The sequence below is a fragment of the Fibroporia radiculosa genome (genome assembly GCF_000313525.1).
Source record: "Fibroporia radiculosa TFFH 294 genomic supercontigs, scaffold1340, whole genome shotgun sequence".
Classification (NCBI taxonomy): Eukaryota; Fungi; Basidiomycota; class Agaricomycetes; order Polyporales; family Fibroporiaceae; genus Fibroporia; species Fibroporia radiculosa.
Genome location: NW_012133286.1, coordinates 14,890 through 33,464, shown reverse-complemented (window position 1 = coordinate 33,464; position 18,575 = coordinate 14,890). Strand labels below are relative to the sequence as shown.

The following is an 18,575-nucleotide window of genomic DNA, read 5'->3' as shown; positions in this document are numbered from 1 at the left end:
CGCAGAACTTTCTGCGAGCCCAGCTGCGTCAACTTTGAACTTCCCTAATTATTATCCCGGCGGCACTGACACTGACTGATATGTTGTAACAAGTTATAGAAATCATCTCAAGCGACCTTCTTTACCTCTTGTGCTACTACCTACCACGTTTCCACTTTACTCTTTTTATAGGGGCAGCACACCGAGCATAAGCTCTCGATGAGCTATCGCCGCAGATTGAGTAAAGTTGAGTCCACTCAACTCGCGCTGCAGCTCGTCAAGAGCTTGCCAAAAATGAAATCTTCGACAGACATGATTGGCTCAGAATGTACTCATCTGTCCTATCTAGCAGGCGCACTGGCACTCTTGCGCGGATGCTGCTTGCCATCTGTCGCCTCGTCAACTAATGACTGAATGGGAGACAGTTCTAACATCGGACAGGAACACTCTGAAAAGAGTCTGACATATGATCTGGTTGTTATCGCGATTTTAGAATGCGCATTCACTGTACCAGTGGCCACACGTACAACAGAAAATCGTCCTTTTCTTGTGATAGAAAGATCCACCGGAAAGGTGTCATGTGGCCTCCATGAGCCTTTCCCTGGGGAAAGGTATGACGGTTCCCCATACCCGGGGTTCCTATAAGCTTTGGATAAGTCCAATGTCAGTCGAGGTCTAAACTATAGCTCACATTGAAGATTTTGCATCTCTGTCAAATGCTCGAACTTAGGTAAAGAGCTCTGTTTGACCCTCCACCAGTGGTCCAGTAGCAACTTATATAGAAGACCGTATCGACTCCAGCTGCTGCCCAAGTTGAAATCATAGAAGTAGCTAGCATGATGAGATACACGGCCCTCTCACTCACCCTTCCATACCAACCACTCCCTCCCCGACCCCGCATCTTTCCGAACTTCGCACTTCCTCTGCACTACCTCCACAACCTTCTCTCGCACACCCATCTTACCGCCCTTCATCTCCGCGCACAGCTCGACAAGCTCCTCCAACCCGACCGTCCGCCGCACACTGTGCTCGTGCCGCCCCTCCACCACTGCGCGGATCTCGCTTTCCGCTGGCAGCGTATGCGTCATCGGGTCCAACATGCGCCGGGCATACGGCGGCACAGCGAGGCGCGGTACAGTCCCGCGCTCCGGTGCATACTCGGCGAAGAATGTGCGCGCCACCCATGCATCAGACACGTCCCCAAGCGTGCGCGGCGACCACGCCGGCGTCGCCTTCTCCTTCCGCACGATGATGGTGTCCACGCCCGTCGTAAAGTCCGGGCTCGCCCCGAGCTGCACCGCACCCCCACGCACGTCAGCAGAACGCAGGCAGAGACAGCGCAGGCGCACGCACCGAGAACGCCGTCGCGAGGTTCAGATCCGTCTGCAGCGCGTCCGCGAACGACAACGCACGCGCACGCCGCAGCGCCGCGAGCGTGACTTTGAGCCCTGTCGGGCTCCGTACCATGAGCGTGTCCCGCGTGCGCGCGGCCCACTTGCGCACCGCGCCGTCCACGCCGCCCGTGGCGAGGGCGTCCAGCTCTGCCACGATCGCCTCGACGGTGTCGTGCCGGAACGCCGCGTCGAGCGCCACGCGGACAGCCCCAGCGAGCGGGCTGCCTGGCGTGGCGCCGGAGGCAGGATGGTACGCTTCAATGAGCGCGTTGATCTGTGCGTGAGAGGGCCTCTCGAGTGCGGCGAGGCGTTCGAGCAGCGCGGGAAGGTCGTGCGAGGGCACAAAGTGCGTAGCAAAGCCGTGCTCGCTGTGGGGTGGGATCTGAGTGTGGTGTGCGAGTGGAGGTGAAGAAGGGCGTACAAGACTGCGCGGCCTTGTAGGCTCTGGGAGGTGAGCGCGAGGTATGTTCCGAGCTCGCCGTCGATGCGGGAGAGAAAGAAGTTCATGCCGGCGTCGGTACAGTACCCGATACGCGTCTCGGGCGTGGCGAAGACGGTGTTCTCGGTAGCTATTCGGAATGGTGCGCTCGCGCTGAGTCCGGCCCCGCCACCCACTAGAAACTGTGGGTTAGTTTGAGTGCATTGATAGAGTCTCTGACTGACTAGTGATGCCGTCCATTACAGCGATGTATGCCATTGGAATGGTCGCAAGGATATAGTCAATCTCGAACCTGCGCAAAAGATAATGTGAGCAAGCACAAGACATATGAAATCACGTACTGTTTCCGGAAAAAGTTGATAGCCATTGGTAGCGTTTCCCGACGATATGCGTATGCGCGTACACCTGATATGATCAGTTGCGTCACTTCATGTAGGAAAAGGAATACGTACTTTCTACGTCGCCCCCGGAACAGAATGCCCGACCCACGCCTGTTCCTACAAGAATGCTCTGAGTATCAGCTTGGATCCATTCCTATCCAGTATGTGATCAGCAACAGAAAAATCCAAATCCTGAAGCGGATTGTAGAGAATTCAGTATCTTTATGAGGTGCGCACAAGCCCAGAGTTTAGACTGTCCGATAAGCAGATGAGTGTCAAGTTGGGCTACTCGCTATACACGCGTAGGCACGCTAGCACGACAACGCGAGGTATGTGGGTGTTACAATCAAGCGAGGAGACTCGTTTGTCCTTGGAAAACAATCTTACTCACCTCGAGCTGACCCCGTAAAAGATCCAGCACCTCGTCATTGAGGGAGTTCAGCTTGTCTGGGCGGTTGAGGATGAAGTAGCGAAGATTTCTGTCGGATTTGAAGAGTACGGGAACTGTCTTTGGGTAAAGATCCACGCGCGGACACCGCTCAGACATTCTCTAATTCGCGATGCAGGAGTATGACGCATTCACCTCATTAGGGACCTCTGAGGACGAGTGCGTAACTAGATGCCTCTGTACGGCGGCGGTCCTCTGAGCAGCAACGTGGGAATTTGAAGGTGCCATTGAGCTGAACGATCTGAACGATGGCCCGCACGCGCACGAAGCCCGCAGATTTCTTATATTGATGATAGATATGGTGGAGATGGAGGCCGTACGGATCCTGTGAACAGCTGTGAACGTTTTCACCGCCACGGATCATCGCATATTGCCTAGAGGCTGTACAGATTTCCAGAGATGAGCAGGTTCGGTCAATTGGTCAACAGCTCGTCACATATATGCTAGGCCCAGGCTGCGTATGAGGTCCTTGCCGGGGCGGTACCGCAAAGTCTAGGGTGCGGAACTATAGAGGTCACGCTGTGTTCTTGCTGGATCCTGCCTGGCGGATTTTACGTTAAAGGCGATTCCCAGGATTCCTACGAAATTGATTATGGCAAGTATTACGATAGGACACACCTGTCGTCCGAGTAGAGCGCGTCCGACGTAAGCTAGGACTTTTCTCGCCAAATTGCGACATCGTCTCCAATTCGGTGGAGCTTCGACGCGGGATTTGGCCACCTTCCCGGGCACGCACAGGGTCCTGCCTACCCTCATTACAATCTCTGCCGCAAGTCGAGTGGAAGAACAAATCATAATCAGATGTGGTAATCACTGCGTCACGGTGGGATAAGTCGATCCGTGACATGCTTCCCGGAGGGCGCCTCGCGTTGTAATGTTTCTATATCAGAGAACATGCGACCACTGTGGTTACTTGCTAATCATGCATACCCCCAAATTCAATAGTTGCAGCCTTTTGTTCGTCGCGGTTCAGGATGGATGCGACTCTGGTGGCTCAACGACAAATATTTACATATGTATATCCGAGGCCGCCTTTTGAGGACAAAGCTAACCTCCGATTGGCTGCAACTGGCTCGTTGTGGCACCACACTCGGCAGCCACCGTTTCATTCATGTCAATAGGCCCCCAGATGCACACACAACTTTGGGATGGCGAAGATCTCACTGAGGTTAGCTCCAACTCGCCTGGCATGGCCTCACAGCAGACATACCCTGCGCGGAGGCTTGAGCCACGAGTCTACTTGGCTCATGCACGTCTTGTCCGGATCCGAGTCGATTTATCGCCCAAGTGGACATTTTCGAAGCTCTGCACATGCCCCGTGCTCACTCTTCCGCAATCCTCCCACAGGTCGTCCTTCCATATCATCTGCCCAGACACATGATAAAGCACAGAACGCCGCCCGCAGTGATCTATCACGTCCGTCACAGCCCTTTCCAAGGCCGAATCCGGTGCGTCTGCGCTGATTTCTTTCCATTCCCGTTCAATATGAAGTAATATCCATTAGAAGGCCGTCCTCATCCGGTCTGCGATCACAATGCGGCGCGGCGCGCGTTACAAAACCGCACAGCCGTTCTGACCGTAGGACAGAGCGCAGATATGTCTATAATCAAAGTCGACTCCGCCGGAAGGGACGACTCGCCCTCTCTGCTCATTGAACTCCAGCCTGCTCCGACGCAGACCGTTAACATCCCTGATGGCGGCCTGCAAGCCTGGCTTTCCGTCCTCGGGGGGTGGGTCCCAGAATCTCATCTGTATATACCTTCTCATTGCTGCTCAGAGTACTCGTCGTAGCGTCGACCTTTGGATACTCAAACTCTTTCGGAGTGTTCCAAGACTACTATGTCCTCTCAGGCTCCTCGAGCGCGTCAAACATTAGTTGGATAGGTTCCGTCCAGGTCTGTCCAGATGCCTCGGTCTCTCAGTTGCATGGCTCACCGCATGCGTGCAGCTATTCTTTACATTCGCTATGGGTCTTCCGGCAGGCAAGCTCTTCGATCTCGGCTCCTTCCACTACACATCCATCGGCGGGAGCCTGCTCTACGTCTTCTCGTGCGTATCGGTTGTCGCATTTGTCTTCTTCCAAATCCACTGAATCTCGTTCAGGCTCTTTATGCTATCACTCGCGGACCCTAGCAAATATTATCAGCTCATCCTCTCGCAGGGGATCGGTATGGGCATCGGGGCGGGGCTGCTTTTGGTGCCAGCCGTTTCCGTTCAAGCCCATCACTGGAAAAAGTGGCGTTCCCTCGCGATGGGCACCGTGGTGACTGGTAACTAGTCTTTTTTGCGCTGTGCGCCAGTATGCTGACGTACTCCCCTGTGTAGGGTCGGGCTTTGGTGGGGTGTTCTACCCGATCATGTTAAATCGCCTCATCCACGGGCACGTCGGGTTTGCGTGGGGCGTGCGCATCACTGGATTCCTCACACTTGGGCTACTCGTCGCGGCGAACTGCATTATGCGCACGCGTCTCCCCAACGCGCGGCAACGCGCGCCAGGTCTGAAGCCGGACGTGAAGGCGATCATGAGCGACTGGCCATACATATTGCTTCTGATTGCGTGCGTGTGTCTTGTCTCGGGATGCGCCACTGCTGAGTTTGCCTCTAGGGGGTTCCTTGGGCTGTGGGGACTGTTCTATCCGTGTATGTCCGTACTAGTTTTGCGCGTGACCACGGACTGACCCTTTCCGCAGATTTCTACCTGCAGCTGTGGGTAAACCTACACGGACTCTCTCCAAATCTGGCGTTCTATACGGTAGGACCACTGCACTTGCTGTGCACGCATGTGCAACTCACATCTCACTCCTAGATCGCCATCTTGAATGCGTCTTCGATCCCGGGGCGCATCATCCTGAACTTACTGGCCGACCGCTTTGGGCCGCTGAACGTGCTCCCACTGGTGCTACTCACAACAGGCTCGTTGATCTTCGTCATGTTCGGCGCCACGAACGTCGCCGGCGTGATCATCTTTTCCATCCTATATGGCTTCTTCTCCGGCGCATGTAAGTCCAGTGGCCGCGACCATCGCTCATGCTGATCTGGACACAGCGACCGCGCTCTACCCGCCCACCGCGGGCAGGTTCGCGAAGGGCGAACATGAAATTGGGTGAGTCTCTCGTAGGATGTGCCACGGCTCCTTCTCACCGTCTCTTAGCCTCCGGCTAGGCGTGATGTACTTTGCATGCTCGTTCGGGATTCTGACCGGAACGCCGATCGTCGGCGCGCTGTACGACTCGGACCACGAGTGGTATAAACCCACCGTCTTTAGCGCGGTATGCATTTTGTTTTGCCAAAGGGGATATTTTCTGATCGTGCTTCTGCGATATAGGTTGTGCTCATAGCAGGAGGAGTGCTGGTGCTGAGGACACGGCATCTAGTATTGAACGTGCGCCGCTGACTGAGACTCGGACAAAAGTGATTCTTAGTGGACATAGATGCGCTGTCATGTAATCATGTTTCGGACTATCATTATGGTTGCGAAAATTATAACTGTAATCACAAGAAACGGTCCGATTTATCTATTGTTTCAGGTACATCTCGTATTAGATACAAGACTTGAGTCTTCATAAATTGATGGGGATACAGGTCAAGATTCAATTATGCATATAGTCATTAAGCTATATCATTGACTTTGGTGGGACTGGGATACCTCTCGCTAGGTGAACCTGGTGCAAGCTGTGATGCAATGACAGCTAAAGCGTTGTTGTTGTCATTATGGGCATTCTTCCCTGTGATCTTCCCAAACTTAAGATCACCCTGATATAATTATCAGCATATATACTTGCACTAGTAAAAATCATCTTACATCAGACCTGGTCTGCTGTCTTCCTGCAGCAAGATCAAGAGGCACTGGGTCATTCTGTTGCTGCTCATCAATGTGATTGTTGCACTGTGATCTGTTTAGTCTGCAGGAAATCTGAGTTGGTATGGAGCGTAAAATCATGACCAGATTGTTCATACGTTGCAATAAAAGAGTTCACATATACTGTTTACACATCAAGTCAGTAATTAGTAGAGTAAAAATTGCTCTAGACCTACATTTACTCTGGACTTCAATCAAGCCTGCAAATACAAGGGTGTGTTTTGAGTACATGAACTAGAGCACCTGGTCAGATAATGACAGAACCAGCTGGCCTGAGCTTACTGTCAATAAGATTGCCAGAGACACAAGTCTGAGATACAAACATTAGAATAAAATCCATAGATAATAAAAGGTTCTTACACTGTTATAAGACCTGTGTTGATAATGAAGCCTTGCAAAAATTTGACTGTATCTTCAGTACTGGTTATAATGATGATAATAAGTCATAATTTATTATTTCTATCTCAAATCACCTACTTGTTCATTCTTACAGTACTGTGTTTCCTGTAGTAGTGAATACTCACACTAGCCATAGTGAGATCCATGAGTATAGATATGCTTATAGAGGAAGCTAGTGTGGCCTGGATTCATACAGGCCTGATGAGCATATATAGTCAAATATGCAAGATAACATACCAGAGGAGCTGGTGAACTTGCAAACTGAGTCCACTGCTTTATGTTCCAGCTAGTATAAAATTAGCCAGGTATTAATCATCCAATTATAGTAGGTTTAATATCCGTAGTACCTAAAGCTAGCAGTTGCTAAACACAGTAAAAGATTATAAATCAATCCTTGAGCAAAATATATCACATACCAATGCCTACAGCTGAGAAACAAAATGAGCATAATTGCAATTCACCACACAAACTTATTCACTAACCACCACGTATAACAAGCAGAATTATCTGATATATTGCCTTAGTATAAAAACATAGAAATGAAAGCAAGTTTACACACTGGCAAGATACTGGCCCATAAACCTTTCTTGCTCACTAGCCAGAGTTGATGAAAACTAAAACACTGTAAAAGTTGCTAAACTTACATATGCTGAGCTGATATACAAAGAAACTATACAGTATTTTAGTAGATGCATCTGAACATACAGGATTAAACTCACCTCTGCACTGTCACAGCCATAATTACCTAAGTTATGTCTATTTAGCAAGGACTAGGTTCAAGAACAACAAGATGCTAACACCAATTATAACAGCAACCTAGTCTCAATGCATCTATAAATATAAAATAAAACACCTTATGAGTAAATACTCACCCCAATAGGCCTAGTTAATGTATTAGAGTGTGCTTAATTTCAGAAAATCATAATTACTTACCAAATAATTTCTTCAAGTTGTGTAATATCTCCAAAGCCAAGAATGAAGTAGTCATATATGAAAAGCATGCAGAATGCTGTATGAATAGTATCTATTATCCTAAGGAATAACAGCAGTTTGAGCATATATATATATCATACAACCAGCTTACCAAACAAAAGTCACAAGCTTGCGCAGCCAGTTTGGATCATCATAGTGGTTCCACCAGTAGTCATACATTTGAGTGACAGAATTTCCATAGAGCCTGATATATGTTTCATGACAGAACAACATTGTGACAAATACAGAAACTCACATCACAGCAATGAAGATCTCAATAAGAAGTCCACTAGCAATGTGCTCAACCTCTGTAGCCATCTTAAAATATGAAGCACTTGAGTGCAGAGATCAGTTGTCAGTCTTCAGATACCCTTCTTCATATATGCATCCCATATGCTGATTCTATGAGATCAGATGCAGATTGAAACAGTTATAATTGATGGGTTGATCAACATTTCATTCAGATGGCCACCATTTCTTATCATGACGATACAGAACATACATAATGAGACGCACAATTGGCTATAACTTTGACAGCTCCCATCGGCTTGCAACGGCAGGATGCCAAGATAGGCTTGAAGCATATTTTCTCAAGAACAATGTTGCGGTCACACCTACATTTATGTTTGAAGAACTAATCCGCAAGGAACAACTTGCCTAAAAATGGTTCGGCGCCCATGTACCCCAAGTTTACTCTGTTCCCATCCTATCTAACGATCCGAATGCACTGCCTTGACTCCTACGTGAAACTTTTGCTTTTGTTATCAAAATATAGCTAACATATCAATGCCCTCACTGTCACGGTGTAAATATGTTGCTGCCGTGCACGCAAGTTGCGGTTGGGAAGGTGACAACATCGCCTACAACCTGTACAGGTTACGGGAGTTAAATGCCCCCTTTTGCGATACTCTACAATGGAGACGGCTGAGTACCTAATCCATGTGTAGGAATCCGTGCGTGCACAATCGAGAACGAAGAGTCACTTACTGAACGAGAACCCCTGGGTATTGGGCTTGGCTTACGGTCTAGAAGCTCCGAGAAGACGCCACAATGATGCATAGTACGTATGGCGCACTCAAAAAGGTGTATGACAAAGTTATAGAACTGATGTTCTGCATCTTTGCTGGACTCCATCTGCACAGCCGCATGGTTCGCACAGGACCTCATGCAACGGGAAGGAGCTGAGTCGAAAGCCTGGAAAGCGCAGCTGCATAAAATCAAGGAACTACTGATGTCGGATTCCTTCATCATTGCTGACTCGCACCCAGCGAGACTGGCAGGGGATTGGTGTGAGCAAAGTGCGCTATTCAAATTTGTGGACCACGGAGCCCGTGGTTGACCGTGTACTCCATCTGCCCTGGACATGTTATCATCATAGGACAACCACCGTTGGGCGGTGCAGACGATTCGAGCAAACAAGATGGGCCATCCTGGATTATCTAGGAGATTGTCACAAGTGAGAACAAAGTCTAGACGCCGCTCCTCAGCGAGCGATGAATGAACGACAGATGCGTATTAACAAATCGCCCTACTAGTACGTGAGCGCACTTCCGAAGAGACTCCGGCCTCAACGGATGGCGCTCATTGGTGATATTAATAAATATTAGGCGCCCGTTTCTTGATCGGTCACGAAATTACCAAGGTCGTTGTGTTTCATTGAGTTGCAGAGATGAATGGCCACAAGCAGTTGGCCACTCAATGTGCAAACCTCTGAGTGTGGGTGGCACGAACTCTCTACATCTGTTCCGTGGTTCCGTGTCTGGCCGGGAATGATAATGCTGATTACAGCATCCGGATTTGTAGCCTCTTGATGACTTGCGGAGTTGTGACAGCCCTGGCCACAGCAGTCCTTTGTAGACATGAGGCTCAGTCGGAGGTGCACCGCTCAATCACGCTGTCAAATTGCCAACTCCATTAAAATGACGTTGATGCATATGTGAACCGGACCGATACGGGCTTCTCTCTCCTTTCCGCTATAGGGCAGCCTGAGGCCATCTCGATCGACTCGATTCCGAGCTTCAGATCACCCCCACCCTCCCCCAACCATGGACTTGTCTGCGGAAGGGGCCACACTGGGGGCTCTCCTCATCGAAATGCTTATGGCGGTAATGTGAGCATTATCTTCAGGTTATATCGGCGGATGAGCTCGAATTACAACTGTTTCAGTCTGTATGGCATAGGAACCACGCAAGCGTACATGTATTGGTGGAGATATCCAAACGACACTAAACTGACTCGCCGGACAGTGATTGTCATATGGTAAGCAAGTCATCAATGCACGTTTTCCCTACTTGACTGGTGATAGGCTTCTAGAGACTCTACACACAGCCTTCTGTTTGGACGTCATATACAACTACACGGTTTTAGATTATGGTCAGAGTGTTGATGAGATTGTATGGTAAGTCTAAAAATTATATAGATACGAAAAAGAGCTTGTCTAATGTCTCTTCAGGAGCGTCGGAGTATGTATACTAATCGTGTCACGATACAAAAGTCCACTGATTGTTATCATCGACTGTAGGCTACAATCTTGCTAGCTGTACGTCTAATAAACCAATCTACCCGCTGCTTACGCTGAACATTCAACACAGATCATGATAGCCATCACCGTGCAAAGGTGATACTGCCGCAATTTCCCCTCGCAGTCAACTGATATTCGTCCTCTTCAGCTACTTCATCAACAGAATTTGGATATGTATGTGTAACTCCACATCGTGAGCATGTTTTTCTGACTTCAGAATGTAGTGAGCAATCACAACACGTTTATTACCGCGGTGCCGGTATGTGTTCGACAACTCGTTCCGTGACCTTTATGAATAAAAATCGCTGGTAGCTTGTCTTTGTTGTATGCGAACTAGGTGCGACATCAGAATATAAACAAACCCATCCCTCACTCACCCCCATGATCAAGTTTTGGAGCTTGGTGAGCCGGTTCTTGATCTCTTCTCGAAATCCCGGACTCAAAATCTGCATGTGGCAAAGCAACTGCAAGCTTGACGTGAGTACCCAAAGCTTGTCATATCATCTTTCCCGTATTCATGAGCCTGCTAGTTGGAAGATCTCGTCATGGACAGCCTTCTGGCATGCTACGGGACCCTTGGTTCGCTATACAGCAGCGTTGCCAGAGCCACTCGTCAACTTACCATTTTTGCAGGTGACTCTGTGCTGTGGCTTCAGTTGCGCGGCTGCAGCCGATCTTATCATAGCGGCCACTCTCATCTATTATCTACAGAAGAGTCGGACGGGGTCGCGTAGGTGAGGTCTTCTCGAACCCAGACTGTAGTTGAGATTTTGAATGGATTGTACCGGGGCATAGAACAGATCATATTATAAAATACGTCCAAGTGTACTTGGTCAATACCGGAACACTAACCATGTACGTTGTATGCCGTCCTATTTGCCATTTAACTCACGCCGATTCATAGGCTTGTTTCACTTGCCATTGTGCTTAGTGTGAGTCGTAACATTGTATTTTTTGATGCGTCGCGTATAATAGTCCGTGCCCAGTTCGTCTTACTCAGACACAACTTATTATTTGCGGGATTGATAGAGATTCAGAGCAAGTGTATGTTCGGTTCCTTACTCCGATTATGAACAGGTTATAGACACAAGCAGGTATTGACTTTTTTCGAGACAGTATACGCAAATTCCTTCCTTGCTACGTAGGCCAATGATTATATGAGCTACCTCTACCTAAAGCTGATCCCTAACAGACTGAATGCACGGCAACACTGGGCGAACGGTGGTAGACGGGGGGCAGAGGGCGAGGCCATCTCCATGAACCTTACTTCAATCCAGTCTGTCGAACAAGCGCGGCCAAAACTTACGGTGCGTAACTACTTGTACGAAGGATCAATTTTGACCATCATCACATTTTTTCCAGCGAATCGAGATATTCCAGAGTGTGATGACCGTGACGGACAACGCTAACCCTGGGCAGGACCAGAAGTCTCCCATACGAGAAGCGCACATACAGAGAATTGACGAAGACCCCGACATCAAGACGCGTCTGAGCAAGCTCCAACCCTTGACAATAGGCTGATGATGCTGAAAGTCGAGCAAGAATTGGGCAAGTGGTTTCGTCACATACGTCTTTTTCTTTGACAATTATACATTTCCTCCTGACGCGGAAAATCCGGTCCTGTAAACCAGATACTATAGATACGCTATTGCTAAGACCAGGACTGACAAGGAGCTGTATTGTAATTGTAGTATGATCTATACTTTGCGCTCACGTTTCTACTGAACTCTGCAATGCACACACACTTCCAATGCGGTGCTAATCTGCTGTTGAGTAGATGCGATCCCTTCATGAAGTCTGTATACTGGACCATGATTCATCACTGCGGTTAGCCTCACCGATTCATCAATGCTGGTTATTCATATCAGCGAGGACAGCAAGAAAAAATAATGGCAGAATTGCATTTCTCAGGCTATAGCCCACGATAGATAGACCTTCAATGGAAACGATGATATCGTGAGGAATGATATTTGTCCAATTATGCACAGGTCTGAGATTGCAAATTTGCGATCGAGGCGGAGCGGCGTGAGACGAAATGATGAATTTTCGGATGAATATCATCACTAGAAACAGGTGATCACTTGTCTGAGTCGGACGAGTCCGGGGCCTGTGTGCTGTGCGAGGGGAATTGGCCACCATTGGCGTGGGAGAAGTAAGCCTAGGGAATTTTTTATATATTACTAGCTCTATCGCTCGGCGTGATGGAAAGGAGCTTGGGAAAGACTGGCTGAGGAAAGGTGTACCGAGGCACAAGTTAGCGATTGAACTGAGTCCAAGCAGAACGCGCACGCTAGTGATTTAAAACCCTACGACCCACCACGGGCAGGCTCTCTCAGACTCAAGCTGGCTGCGATAATTGCTCGCTACCAATCAGACCAATGAGTGATCTAGATTCACTCGAAGCAATGACTCATCGATATAAATCAGTGCCTTGTATGACGCATTCCTACGAGCAATGCGGGCTCTAATTCTGAGCTCTTTCAGTAGAGATAAATGCGCGATTCCACTATACCACCATATTCTCGAATTACCAGCTGCCAGTGGTGTTGAGTATCGGATCCACGGAGACAGGATCGTATTCATGCAGTACTATACTTGCACACAGTGATGGTATCTTCTAGCCTAAATTTGAAAGGCGAAGATTCTGAGTGAGAGCCCAATACTATAGCTACTAAGTATCGACCATGCGCAGGTATCCTTTTTAGGGTAGTGGTGTACGTGTCAGGTGCCAGCTTTCGAACTACAGCTTTTGCGAACATCTCTATGTAATCATTGGGTTATCGGTATATAACTATATTCTAGGGAGTTCATTACTTTGTTGAGAATGTCACTGTATATTGATCTCTGTGTAAAGTGTTATCCTACTGAGTTCACAATCCAAACTTGAAGAACTCGATGCCACAGCCACACGGGCGGCAACTTTACTCGAAAAGCGCCATGTGGTGGCGCATTGGCCGCTTCGACTCCCTACGTCGACGTCGCGTACAACATTCGAATGGCGGCCTGGCCTATGTGTCTAGAGCCAGAGGTGTGTCTCCTATCTACTGTTATGATTCCTCCTTCTCATATTATTCTTGCCCTCAAGAATGAGATTCACACTGAAACTGTCCCTCTGTCTCGGCTAGCATCTTGGAAGCTAAATTGTTTCTTTGTGACAATCTCTGAGCCTTCTTGTCAAAATTCTAATCTGGCAATATCTACAATTTGCCTTCGTCGTGCATGAGAATGACTTCATGACTATGGGCTCGGCGATTCGTTGGATTGTTCGTGCGTGTTGGCCAGACAAGAGCAGGGTGAGATTTTGAGTGGCCGCAGGCGTCTTTATACGAATGAGTAACTGTGAGCCTTCTGCCCATATATACACTATCGGAACTATTGCTACAGGTCTAGACTTGTTCTAGCTGCCTATTTGAGAGCGAATTTGTGTTTGCTTATGCAGCAGGATCACATTGCTTATGTGTTGCATCGAATCATGAATATCAAGAACTTCACTCTGCCTTGAAGCCTTAGGTAAATTGCGGACCCAGGGATTGTCTCCTCCGATATTAAAGTGATTTTCTCCTCCAGCCATCGTGGCAGAGGTAGAGGCAGCTGCGTTCACCATCTATCCCAACAGGTTCACAATGGGTCCTAGTTCAAACTAATTCTATCCAGTTGATGCGCCATGATTATCGTGACTCCGTCAATGTTCAACAGAGACCCTACATACGCTGTGCATTGTGCGTTTCACCCGTCACTCTCCGTACGATTTAGCAATCATGTATTTTACTGACTATGAGCTATCAGTGCAAGCAAGCTCTGTCAAAGGAGTTGTCGGGGAGCTTTGAACAGTTCGGTGATTAGCGAATGCAAGCTGGGAGTTTGAATCTGATGATTGGCGGCATGTTCGCTCGAGTTTCTAACCCGATCATATTGTGCATGGGCTTCTTACCACCTGACTCATTCACGGATACTGGCACTTTCTAAGTACTATTGGAACTGCCGATACTAGATGGTCGTATACGCACCAGGTGTACATTTGTCAGTAATCTTGTTCTGTGTCCTGGTCCGCCTCTTGGACATCTTTCGCGCTATTGGTCGCTGGCATTTTCTGATCGTTCGAGTCGCAGATCGAAAGAACGATGTCTCGAGCGTGAGATCAAAGGTATTGAAGACGTGAAAAGTTCCCAACGGTGCCGAGTTCGTTATTTCTAAAAAGAGCTGTTCTTTCACCTCTCTTACTCCGTTGACAAATTCCAAAAGAGATTCAGGAGCCATTCATGTTATCCATTCTGACATTCGCAACGAACTTAGACTTTAACGACGCCGAATTAAGGATATATGCACAGTTCGGGGGCAGGTGGACTAGGTGAGGAGGCTGTCTGTACGCGCGAGTATTAAAATCACCTTAATACCTCCTTCAGCCGTCTTCCTGAGCCTTTAAATCAATTTCAGCACTTCAATATTTGATCAAGCAGCTCCCGAAGTCGCTTTGGCAGGTTGTCCTCGACATGTTCATTTTTGCACGGTAGTGAGGTATAGACTATAGACAAGGCACGATGTGTGCTTATGATCCTCTGTGCGAGTCACCTTCCTTCGCGGTGAACCTATTACTACTATCGCTGAACCCCAATCGCTAGCAACGGCGCTGGCCCTGTACGATATGTTTTCTTGGAAATAGGTTACGTAATCTGAGGAGCGCCTATGCGTCCGCCCGGGTTGACCGTCCCCACCTCTCCACGCTGCTGTAAAGCCATACACTCTTTGTCTTATACTTTATACGACTGCAGACACTAGTAACACGCCATGTCTGACGGCGAAAATCCAGCTGCGACTCAGGATCTCGAGCCAAAGGCGGAGGACGCCAACGCGCCGATTAACATCAAGGTCAATGGGCTTTTGTAGAGTTCTGCATTTTGGCTAGGCTCCAGCTGACGCTACGGCTGCGGTATATGATAGGTGACGACACAAACGGGAGAGGAAGTCTTCTTCAAAATCAAGCGAAACACGAAGCTAAGCAAGCTTCAGGGCGCATATGCTTCGAAAGTGGGCAAGGACGTAAACAGTATTCGGTTAGTCCTTTTCCCGCGTTCAAAATCCCCCCCTTCCTCTGTGTGTTTCGCAGTGTGTAGTCTTGGGCGCATTTCTACCCCCTTTCCCTGTGTGGCGCTGTCTCACTTGCTCCGCTTCCAGATTTTTGTACGATGGTGCCAGAATAAACGATGATGATACACCAGCATCACTAGACATGGAAGATAACGGTGAACTATCTCCCGCATATCCGTTCATCCCTGACTTACATCATGTGTCTCGCTAGACACGATTGACGTGATGGTTGAACGTAAGTATGAACTTTAGTCTCCCCTAGAATAATCAGCTACCGCGCGGTCGTTCTAACTCTTTTCGCAGAGGTCGGGGGCTCAGCGTAACTTCAGTGTTTTATTCGATCTTTCGTTATTTGTTGTCTATGTTTGCTACGTTGTATCATCCACCCCTTTCCGAGCCGCCTCCTTCCGTGCACCCGTATCCGACCACTGTAGCGCTTCGCTTGAAATCCAGTCAATAATAACTCAAAATCTCCATCATGTCTAGTTCCTCATTTCTCGTGAAGAGGTGCCGACTGACAGTAAAACAAAGTGATCAATTGCGCCCTGTGGCTGTTCAGAGTTCAAATGTTCATGACTCAAGAGTTTGATCTTAGCTACTTTGTGCTTCAACTTGTCTTAGAGCCATCTCCCCAGGGTAATGAACGTGACGGCTACTTTCCTGTGTTAGTTGGACCAGTTAGCCAGTCAATCAGCCATTCAGAAAATTTTAAACATCAATATCCCCTTTATACTGAGGCCAGATCGAGATTCGCGATGTACGATCGTCCAAGCGCCTGTCGCAGCGAACAGTCGGCCAGAACGTCAGGCTGCGCTCATTCAATATTGAACTCCAATCACTTGTACGGCTACTCAGCGAACTAGCCACATACAATTACTGGCTGTGACAGAGGAAAGAAGGACGGGATCTCTAATATGAACACCGAAGATCCATCACAACAACTTGATATACCTCTGCATGTCAAGTACATTAAGTCTTTGGGCGAAGTGCGTTTCCACATCTCATGTCTACCAACAACTTATTCCGGCATATTTGATACAGAGTAAAGATGATCTCATGTATCATCTAACAGCTCATCTGCGCATGAATGCCATTTATTGGGGCCTGACTGCGCTCTGCATTATGAAACACAAGGAAGCTCTTGCTCGCGAAGAGATGGTTGAGTTTGTCATGAGCTGCTGGGACGATGAAGCTGGTCAGGCTTATTCTTCTTTGTTGTCGAAGCCGTCTTTGAGCTGATGATCGCATACCTTTCAGGAGCATTTGGGGCACATCCGGACCATGACGCGCACTTACTGTCGACGTTGAGTGCTATACAAATACTGACCACACAGGATGCCTTGGACAGGATTGATATTCCTAGAGTTGTAAAGTGTAAGTGTGGTATTGCTTCGTGTGCACTGTATCACGTATTAATATCCGTGAAGTTATTCTATCCCTCCAGCAGCCCTCTGGTGTATTTGCAGGGGACTCGTTCGGCGAGATCGATACGCGGTTTTCGTATTGTGCCGTCAATGCACTGTCTCTCTTAGGACATCTACATGAGCTCGACGTTGAGAAGACAGTAGATTATATCCGACGCTGCAAGAATTTTGACGGCGGCTTTGGTGCGTGTGTCGGTGCCGAAAGTCATGCGGCACAAGGTAAGCTTTTCACGATTCTCGATCTGATTTTTCATCACTTAAATGCCCTAAGCCTTTGTGTGCACAGCAGCACTCGCGATTTTAGACAAATTAGATGAGATTGACCATGAAACGCTTGCGTGGTGGCTTGCAGAGAGACAATTACCAAATGGGGGTCTTAACGGGCGGCCGGAGAAATTAGAAGATGTAAGTCTGCTTGCGCAGCTGTTCATGGATAGTGGGTGAAACCTACTTCCTAGGTATGCTACAGTTTTTGGGTGCTGTCGTCCCTGTCAATCTTAAAAAAGGTCTCATGGATTGATCCGGAAAAGCTCACTGCATTCATCCTATCTGCTCAGGTCTGTACCCAATCCTAGTAACTCATATGGAAAAACTAACCGTCTTCCAGGATCCTGACAACGGTGGCATCGCAGATCGCCCAGGCGATCAACCGGATGTCTTCCACACTCATTTTGGCGTTGCAGGCAAGTGACATACTCTCATAGATGTCTGCACTGTATTGACAGCCTATGCACGGAAAAGGACTGTCGCTCCTGGGGTATCCGGGGCTCATCGATTTAGATCCTGTATATTGCATGCCTGCCAGCGTGATTGAGAGCAAAGGGCTTCGGAGGGAGTGGGAAGCTCTTCCCAGGCGACAGATTTAACTCCTACGACATGTGTTTAATCTGCTTGATGTACAGTACGCAACTCACAGCGAGCTCTCAGCGCGCATTCGGAGATAAACTGCTCATTAAACAGGCAAAAAAGCACGGAGAAGGGCGATTGACTACATGTGGCCCCTGAAATGTAAGCTTTGGGATCCTATTTGATACAGATGATGGTAATATAAGCATACAATTTGTCTTCGGAAACCAACCTGTACAATGACGTATGACATAGCGATGGTGGGGATCCAAGCGTCCTCAACTCAAGTGGACAAGAGTCAACATGCCATACGAGCATGAATCATTTTTGTGTTGCCCACTGCACCTTCTCGACTCATGCCCCGACCGCAATCACAAGGGGCCGCTCGTCAGCAAGGTGGAGGCGATCAAGGGCATCTTCGAACCTCTCGTCGCCGCTATCGCTATCGTCTTCGTCAGACTCCTCGTCTGACACTGCACCTTCGTCGTCTTCGTCTGGCGGCTCATCTTCGTAGTCAAGCTGCCCAGAGTCAGCGGGGAGATCAAAGATAATAAAGTTAATACACACTGGATCGTATATGACTCGTATGACTAGACTGCAGCTGGGGCATGTCGCAATGTCTTCGTAATTCGCGAGCTGCTTACGAGAAATCTCGAAGCGGTCACCGCAGGGACAAGGATAGTGGTATATCCGTTTGTCCTCATCCCAGGCCATGTCTTCAATCTCGACCTCGTCGTAATATGCGCCCATCGTATGTACGGATGGAAATATCTTAATGAAAGCGGACTAGTGTAAGATGCGAGCGGCGGTCGGTGGCTGAGAAGTGGAA

At 48.4% G+C, this 18,575-nt stretch overlaps 7 protein-coding genes across 7 annotated transcripts; 4 read left to right on the top strand and 3 right to left on the bottom strand.

Annotated features, from left to right (window-relative positions):
* Positions 1 to 836: 836 nt before the first annotated feature.
* On the bottom strand, positions 837 to 2,739 carry FIBRA_02595 (uncharacterized protein; the record flags this gene model as incomplete). The annotated part of the gene is made up of 7 exons (XM_012324454.1): positions 837 to 1,271; positions 1,333 to 1,741; positions 1,795 to 1,987; positions 2,037 to 2,104; positions 2,154 to 2,217; positions 2,265 to 2,346; positions 2,584 to 2,739. 7 exons carry the CDS (start codon positions 2,737 to 2,739, stop codon positions 837 to 839), a joined length of 1,407 nt encoding a protein of 468 aa, XP_012179844.1.
* A 1,497-nt stretch (positions 2,740 to 4,236) lies between these two features.
* Positions 4,237 to 6,034, top strand: FIBRA_02594 (uncharacterized protein; the record flags this gene model as incomplete). The annotated part of the gene is made up of 11 exons (XM_012324453.1): positions 4,237 to 4,370; positions 4,418 to 4,535; positions 4,589 to 4,689; positions 4,744 to 4,910; positions 4,966 to 5,197; positions 5,246 to 5,280; positions 5,331 to 5,392; positions 5,447 to 5,639; positions 5,686 to 5,743; positions 5,792 to 5,909; positions 5,966 to 6,034. The coding sequence occupies 11 exons, from the start codon at positions 4,237 to 4,239 to the stop codon at positions 6,032 to 6,034; spliced, it is 1,287 nt and encodes a 428-aa protein (XP_012179843.1).
* A 215-nt stretch (positions 6,035 to 6,249) lies between these two features.
* Positions 6,250 to 8,188, bottom strand: FIBRA_02593 (uncharacterized protein; the record flags this gene model as incomplete). Its single annotated transcript, XM_012324452.1, has 16 exons — positions 6,250 to 6,393; positions 6,443 to 6,542; positions 6,598 to 6,622; positions 6,676 to 6,733; positions 6,782 to 6,809; positions 6,860 to 6,905; positions 7,315 to 7,326; positions 7,381 to 7,405; positions 7,458 to 7,492; positions 7,543 to 7,568; positions 7,618 to 7,643; positions 7,697 to 7,714; positions 7,771 to 7,780; positions 7,832 to 7,930; positions 7,983 to 8,075; positions 8,127 to 8,188. 16 exons carry the CDS (start codon positions 8,186 to 8,188, stop codon positions 6,250 to 6,252), a joined length of 807 nt encoding a protein of 268 aa, XP_012179842.1.
* A 1,775-nt stretch (positions 8,189 to 9,963) lies between these two features.
* Positions 9,964 to 11,912, top strand: FIBRA_02592 (uncharacterized protein; the record flags this gene model as incomplete). Its single annotated transcript, XM_012324451.1, has 13 exons — positions 9,964 to 9,980; positions 10,037 to 10,129; positions 10,176 to 10,268; positions 10,323 to 10,332; positions 10,392 to 10,409; positions 10,462 to 10,487; positions 10,540 to 10,565; positions 10,616 to 10,650; positions 10,704 to 10,868; positions 10,922 to 11,024; positions 11,508 to 11,532; positions 11,584 to 11,698; positions 11,754 to 11,912. 13 exons carry the CDS (start codon positions 9,964 to 9,966, stop codon positions 11,910 to 11,912), a joined length of 885 nt encoding a protein of 294 aa, XP_012179841.1.
* A 3,264-nt stretch (positions 11,913 to 15,176) lies between these two features.
* On the top strand, positions 15,177 to 15,799 carry FIBRA_02591 (uncharacterized protein; the record flags this gene model as incomplete). The annotated part of the gene is made up of 5 exons (XM_012324450.1): positions 15,177 to 15,257; positions 15,330 to 15,442; positions 15,564 to 15,631; positions 15,688 to 15,711; positions 15,780 to 15,799. 5 exons carry the CDS (start codon positions 15,177 to 15,179, stop codon positions 15,797 to 15,799), a joined length of 306 nt encoding a protein of 101 aa, XP_012179840.1.
* A 591-nt stretch (positions 15,800 to 16,390) lies between these two features.
* On the top strand, positions 16,391 to 17,591 carry FIBRA_02590 (uncharacterized protein; the record flags this gene model as incomplete). Its single annotated transcript, XM_012324449.1, has 7 exons — positions 16,391 to 16,462; positions 16,518 to 16,671; positions 16,734 to 16,850; positions 16,904 to 17,119; positions 17,187 to 17,305; positions 17,359 to 17,457; positions 17,508 to 17,591. 7 exons carry the CDS (start codon positions 16,391 to 16,393, stop codon positions 17,589 to 17,591), a joined length of 861 nt encoding a protein of 286 aa, XP_012179839.1.
* A 509-nt stretch (positions 17,592 to 18,100) lies between these two features.
* On the bottom strand, positions 18,101 to 18,496 carry FIBRA_02589 (uncharacterized protein; the record flags this gene model as incomplete). Its single annotated transcript, XM_012324448.1, has 2 exons — positions 18,101 to 18,265; positions 18,314 to 18,496. 2 exons carry the CDS (start codon positions 18,494 to 18,496, stop codon positions 18,101 to 18,103), a joined length of 348 nt encoding a protein of 115 aa, XP_012179838.1.
* Between the last annotated feature and the right edge of the window lie 79 nt (positions 18,497 to 18,575).